The sequence below is a fragment of the Saccostrea echinata genome, unplaced genomic scaffold (genome assembly GCF_033153115.1).
Source record: "Saccostrea echinata isolate AGI-Se365-2 ecotype Australia unplaced genomic scaffold, CSIRO_AGI_Sech_v1 ptg000023l, whole genome shotgun sequence".
NCBI lineage: Eukaryota > Metazoa > Mollusca > Bivalvia > Ostreida > Ostreidae > Saccostrea > Saccostrea echinata.
In genome coordinates, this window is record NW_026889772.1 from 12,870,001 (window position 1) to 12,877,573 (window position 7,573).

Sequence of the window (7,573 nt, forward strand, 5' to 3'; positions counted from 1 at the left end):
TCTTGTCCACAAAATGAAAAGTTATTTCAGCGAGATCTCGGAAACGGCATGAAAGTAAAACACCAAACTTGTAGGAGTAATAAAACTTGGTGAGAAGGCAAAACACATAGGGTTAAAAGCGTCAGCCGTCATTTCTGGTCATCACAGGAAGTGATCAAAGAAATCGAAAATTTCAACTTTTCTTTTTAAAATTAAAATTTTCATCACTTTATTGCTTCCCTTTCGCTGTTTTAAAATATGTTAAATTCCACCGGAAAAAAACTTTAAACTTCCGGTTTTAAAAGATAAACTACGTTATTTCGTGGTTTAGCTTTCTCATAAATATCACTTATAGATAAGTAATTGAAATGTTTTTTTGTTTTTTTTTTTACATATGCTGTAGATACTGCAAAAGTCAAGAGAAAATTCAGAGATTTTTATTCAGTTCACTTCCGGTCGTGTGTTTTCTTGTCCTCAAAATTAGAATTTGTTCTCACAATTGTTCGGCAACAGTAAAAGACTGAACTCTAAAACTTTCAGGACTTATAGTCAGTCATCAGTTCATTTGCTTGGTGTAAAAATCGTGTGTCGTCATTACTTCCGGTCGTGAGAGGAAACGAAGCAAAAAAGTATTTTTTAAGTTATTTTGTTTCTACATAAGTTTTAGGCTAATACCGACGTTGGAAAAGACATGTTCATGCAAACAGGAAGTCGTATAACGGAAGACCTTCTCATTACTAGTAATGAGTTTCTAGTTATTATTATTTTTCTTCCTGGGTACTTTTTTGTCCGTGAGTGATCTCCGAAACTACACATCCGATTGAGGTGAAACCTTTTTAGGGTTAATAGGAATGTTATGTAGATTTGCGGAACGAAGGTCATTTTGCGCGCACATGCATGCACGTGCGTGCGCGTGCAATACGTAAAATGACCAATTTAATTGATATAGCTGTAACTTTTGTATTTTTTGATGAAATGCTTTGATACTCAGAATATAAGGATATATTGATAGTGTAGACAAGATGACATGGTCAGAATGCACATGCATGCACGTGCGCGCATGCGCATTGATTGAAATGACCAATACAATTGATATAGACTTAACTTGTGCATTTTTTGATGAATTGCTTTGAAACTCAGAATATTAATATATATTAGAAGTGAAGACAAGAAGACTTGATCAGCGCACACATGCATGCATGTGTGTGCACGTGCGCGCGCGTGCAATGAGTAAAAGGACAGATATACTTGATATAGCCATAACTTTCATATTTTTTGATGAAATGCTTTGATACTCAGGATATCAGGATATATTAAAAGTGTAGACAAGATGACATGGTCAGAATGTATATGCATGCACGTGTGCGCATGCGCATTGATTGAAATAACCAATAAAAATGATATAGACTTAACTTGCACATTTTTTAATGAATTGCTTTGGTTCTCAGATTATAAATATACATTAGAAGTGCACACAACATGACATGATCAGCGCACACATGCATGCACTTGCATGCACGTGCGTGTGCGTGCAATGAGTAGAATGACCAATATACTTGATATAGCCAAAATTTCCATATCTTTTGATGAAATACTTTAATACTCAGAATATAAGGATATATTAATAGTGAAGACAAGATGACATGGTCAGAATGCACATGCATGCACGTGCTCGCGTGCGCAATGATTGAAATAACCAATATAATCGATATAGACTTAACTTGTACATTTTTTGATGAATTGCATTGAAACTCAGAATATAAAGATATATTAGAAGTGTAGACAAGATGACATGGTCAGCGCACACATGCATGCACGTGCGTACGCGTGGAATGAGTAAAATTACCAATATACTTGCTATAACCATAACTTTTACATTTTTTGATGTAATGCTTTGATACTCAGAATATATAGACATATTATTAATGTAGAAAAGACGACATTGTCAACATGCACATGCATGCACGTGCGCACGCATGCAACGCTAAAATGACCAATATACTTGATATAGCTGTAACTTTTATACTTTTTGATGAAATGCTTTGAACTCAAAATATGTAGATATATACTAATAGTATAGATAAGATGACACGGTCAACTTGGATATGCATGCACGTGCGCACGCTTGCAAAGCGTTAAATGACAGATATACTTAATATAGCCGAATTTTTTTTTATCTTTTGATGAAATTTGAATATAAAGATGTATTGAAAGTGTAGACAAGTTGACATGGTCATTTTGTACATGCGTGTCCGTGCGCGCGCGTGTAATGCGTAAAAAAACAATATACTTGATTGCCTTATTTAATGAAGCTTACAGGGAATAAGACACCAAAAGGAAGTTGGGGAGCGTTTGGGGAACATCTGTAACGGTCCCCGTTACAATTAATACTAGTTACTCATTTGTTCAAGTTCAGGGACATCTACGGGCTCAGTCATACCTTACCGGATAGCGCTTACGGACGTCAAACAGGTGACAAAATTTTCAATCCCTTCAGTCGTCTACGTTTACACACGTTTTTTTGTCCGATTCTTACTTGGTGAGTACGTTCATGTCCGAAGACGTCCGGTGAAGTTCGTTTTATATGGCCATAAGTTTTGAGCATTTTCAAAACTTGGAACGAACACCGGTGGACTAGGTGTCCCTTTAAAGTGAGGTGGGCATAAATTTCGTACGGAACCCATGCATTTCTTCTGTACTTGACATTTCTGCTTACATTAGAGTCCAAAGGACCTAAGTCACAACTGGTCAATTACCGGTCATGTAACGGATACACCGGACTTGCCTTGGACACTGACCGCACGACCGTTAATCTATCGTACGAAAACAGGTTTTTCAAATGTGCTTCGTTTTACACGGTTAAGGTACTCATTCGTTACTGAAATGTAACGTTAGTTGACCGTTGCTTGTGCGATGCATTTCTTATAATCGTTCGGTCTTCATGCGTTGATTACTCTAGTACATCGAAAAGCGGCGGGGATGACTTACATCAAAGTTACCAAGGATTTGCATTCTCATGATTCTGTCGCCGTACTTCCAATAAGGTGTGACGACATCTTTTAGCACTATCCAGTAAGGTGCGATAGAACCCTAACACTGCATACTGAATAATTTTAATCTCATGGTAGTTTTATGTAGCTAAGGTGATCTGCTATTTGATGTCAGATAGCATAAACGAAAAACACACACAATTTGTAATAGATTAAAGCATTCTTGACATTAAATATGACCAAAATCAAATGATTGAATACATTATTTGCATGTATTTTCCAAATTTAGGTACGTAAAGCTTCTGTTCACAAATACTTCATTATCTTTGAACATTTCACCCAGGGAAACTTGCAGGCACCCTGCATTGAAAATGAACAAGACAATCTCATTATGTACTTCTTCATATAAATTCTCTTCATGCCCAAAATCATTTATCGTTCGTGCTTTGTAAAGCTTTCCTCTAAATATACACAGCTGCTGTATAAAAAATGTGTTTCTACTACCAATTTTGCCGAGTTGATCTGACTACATTTGTTTTATTCCCAGGACACTTTGCATTTCGTGTTTTAACAATTGATACTCACAGGTAACTATTTTTTGAGTAAATTAAAATATTTTACTTAACTCTTTTGGACTCCACTGGGGGTGGGGATCATAACGTACCCGATTCTATGCTGTTGTACTTGATCGACTCTTTAATCTCAATTCTGTCTGTTCGATCTATAATACGAGACTGAACAAAAAAATCGTTATTTATTAAAAAAAAATAATTAATTAATTCAAGCAAGTGTATATTGCAACAAGCATTGTAAAAAATCAAACCTAAAATTTTCGTATATTCAAAATGATATGAATAAACACAAAGACTTTCTTAATGCTCTCCCTGTTGTAATTTCATGTCGCATTGAGAAATGCTATAATTACACTAAAATAATTAAATGGTTTTAACAGTTTCAGTTCCAGGAAAAAAACTAAAAAAACAAAACAAAACAACAACATTCAATGTAATGTTTATTTTATAATTTTTGTATGTTTTCCAAAATCCTATGCATTCAAACAGATACCTTTTTCAAGAATTAATTGGTCAACGGATTTGTGTTGTCATATTAATATTACACAAGGATCTTGAGAGTGATTGCACAAATGTAAACTTGAATAGTTCTTTTAACAACTTACTAATACTAATGAACTGTGAAGATAAATATTGTGTGGCATAATGACTGCTCCCACGATTCCAACCAATTGTTGTATCGCATCCTTATTACAATCCTGGCACCATGGAAACCATAGACCAATCAGGATGTCTCCCTGGTTGGGTTTAATTTTGATATACTGCAAAGAAAATCAAACACAAATTATACTACCAAAATATCAAGATCACTGAAATAACCGAAACCACTCTAGAACGAATCCAATATAGAAATTTTACATCTTGTCAAATTGTTGTTACCAATCGAAAACTTTCTTAAAAGAATGATCTCACTATATAGAGAAAGGCTCCGGCCATTATTGTAATGAGGGAACAGAAGAACGCCTCCAACTTCCTCAAACCAAACTGCTCCAAGAAAAGAAACGTGAATGTGTCAGCCCCGGTAATGAGGACACCAGCCCAAATTGGAATCCTAGGGCGGAAAGACGGGAAATAGCTTTTAAAAATGCTTTATCCGGTCTACTAAATCGTCATTCTATATCAAATACATGTATGTAATAAAACCTTAGAAACACTTCCATTAACATGATCACATTTTGAATCCATAGTTTACTTAGAAGTATTTCTAACAATTTATTGGAGAGAAGATTGATCGCAATCGATGATCCTATGACTTCCTGTATGTCACTTCCTATAATGGCGATTTCCATCATTAGCCAAAGTATGTACCGCGGAATTTTGGGATATTCCTGACGACAAACGTCTGCGAGATTCATTCCTATAAAATAATTTACCAATAATCAATTCTAAACATATGATAAGAATAGCTCAAAGAATAATCGCATACAACAAAAGTGTATATAATACTGAATAGGGCCAATCTTCACTTAATGAATAATGATAACAACAAAATACCCGAACTTTCTAGAAAGTGTAGGTATAATAATTATCGCTGTCACGCAAAAAAAAGTTGCCAAAGCATATTTCCATTAATTACGGAAAAAGTACCTGTGACACATCCCAGTCGGGCTGCTAGTAACTGAAGCATTAGTCCCAGTACAGTGGACCACATCAAAACCCATAGTAACTAACGAAATCATGAAAAAGAAGGAAGACTGGTTAAAAGAATAAATGTTTTAAAAAATATTCATTAGAAGAACATTTCATTCATTATTGTCTACTGCATTTAAAAATTCGTTTGTGGTAGGCTTTCAGTGCTACCTTATATTTTGCAATGGCTCCGGCTTGAAGGTCGGATTCTATATTTCCGGGGTCAAGGTAGGCTATACTCATCAGAAACCCAGGTCCAGTGTATGCCCATAACTTCCGGAAGCTGAACGCCTTCTGCAAAGACATGGGGCCTGTTTACAATTACGATGTTCCAGGTAGCCTTTTCACCAAATATATATATGTACATCTATATCGTTGCTTCGCCTACCTCAGCCTTGAATGTGATAACAAATTTAATTGATTGGTGATAATTAATTGATTGATTGCAGCTTGATTATTTCAAGACTATTTCACTCTTATGAAATATCACGAGATATCGGTGAAGGGCTTCAAATTTAGACCTTATTTAGCAGTCAGGACCACTGAGCAGTGCCAACGCCTGCCGTGATAATGGCTTCAATTCGAAAGACTACCCGGTCTACCTATTTTATATCAACTTGGGTTCCTCGTGACCGGAGCTTGATTCCACGACCTTCCGATCACGTAAAAATTTGCGGCAAAGTTTAGTCATTCCTAAAATAACTCAGCATATAGTGCAACTTACTCCTGTTGATTTAGGAACCCTGACTTGACCAGCGGCTATCTCGAATCCTCCCCCGTCCTTCTGTATAGTGGTGTTATTCCCCGCAACATCTTCCTCCAATGTTTTATACTTTTCCATGGTTACACTACTAGGCTCCGGAAGTCCTACTGTATAAGAACATACGATTCATGCATATGATAGAGTCATGTGATGAAGTACTCACATATTTTTGCTCATTTGGATATAGAAAGATTCAGCGATTACAAAGCAGATAGTAGCTGAAGTTAGTATTAACAACCAAAGTGATTTTCTTTGAAGGGATGTATTTGTCAAGTACAATCGGTGATACCACGCAAAAAAGAATTGTGTGGGTGTTAACTTTGACCCACACTGAAGAGGAAAAAATGTTTTTTTTTTTATTATAAACTTTCAGTGAAACAACATAAAAAAGAGAACTCACCTCAGTCATTTTGATGGCTTATTTATTTCCTGATTAACCCCAGTTTTTCATAACAGTGTTTATCAGTATGTCTAGGGAGATAAATATTATGGGTAGATATAAATTGTGATACGTAAGACAATATAAACAATTATATAAATGTGAGATATGCAAATAGCTACAGGTTATTGTAAACTTCAAACAAAGTGTCCGTGACCGAAAGGTGCATGAATGACCGTCTGTCTGTCAGAATGGACATTTGTTAATTTACGAAATCGTGAACATGACTAATTACCATTTGATCCATCATTTTATGCTAAACAGAACAAAATCAAAACCTTCATTTTTGGTGCTGTTCAAAGTACAAATTTCAAAATCCGTGGTACGTTTAAATCAAAGCGGTAAACTGTATTTATCTGTATCCGTATTAACTTAAAATTACAATTAAGAACTGAGAGAGAGCGAACATTTTGTTGTAATATCAGATAACTGATCTCTATCTACCATCACTGTGTGTTTGTATCACAGTGGGACAGAAATGAACTACGACATATCGCATGCCTATGAAACAGGAAGACGTTGTTGACCAACACAAAAGTTTAATTTAGCTGCAAAACACAAATAAACAACAAAGTATAGAAGCTGCTAGTCCATAAGTGGTGTACCCTGGACTATCATGAGAAATGGCAGTGTATCATACTGAGGATATCACAATAGAAAGATGCTGACAAGATCTCAAAAGTCAAAAGGTCATCCGTAGGGTCCATATAATTTTTTAGGTATCAAAACGTAAGGACTTTCATTGCATAATCAGAGTATGCAAATGCAGTTTAAATTAGGTACCTATAGTTAGCGATGTCTATGAAAAACGGCATATATCTACCACAAAAATACATACATACCAGAAACACTTCTGAAAGTTGTCGAACCTAAAAGATGATATGAATGACGTTATTCATTTGTGTGAATCGACATGATTTCTAATTTAACATGTATGTCAATTTCAAATATTAGTTTTTAAGCAGCTTCAAACCGTGTTATGTAACTATCTAATAAGGGTCTGTCATCTTAATCATAATAATAAGGAAACGGATTAGTATAAGTTTTCAAACTTGTTTCTGAATCCTTTTGGATTTTTTTGTACTACTTACCTGTATTTTCTGCTTGTCATTTTCAAATAAAATATGGTTTAAACTAAAAGATGATATCATCTTGAAAGTTCATTTGCGGCTCACGACGCAACATCCTTCGTCCCATTTCA

General features: G+C 35.3%; 1 protein-coding gene across 1 annotated transcript in view; it reads right to left on the reverse strand.

Moving 5' to 3' along the window:
* The window catches only part of LOC133191495 (metal transporter nramp1 homolog), a 22,565-nt gene extending 16,554 nt beyond the window's left edge, over positions 1-6,011 (reverse strand). Inside the window, exons 1-7 of the mRNA XM_061327245.1 lie at positions 5,895-6,011; positions 5,342-5,464; positions 5,129-5,207; positions 4,751-4,898; positions 4,454-4,592; positions 4,147-4,302; positions 3,634-3,703 (exon numbers count right to left, since the gene is read on the reverse strand). Coding sequence (XP_061183229.1) covers positions 3,634-3,703; positions 4,147-4,302; positions 4,454-4,592; positions 4,751-4,898; positions 5,129-5,207; positions 5,342-5,464; positions 5,895-6,011 — 832 coding nt within the window. The remainder of the gene's footprint in view (positions 1-3,633; positions 3,704-4,146; positions 4,303-4,453; positions 4,593-4,750; positions 4,899-5,128; positions 5,208-5,341; positions 5,465-5,894) is intronic.
* Positions 6,012-7,573: the final 1,562 nt, after the last annotated feature.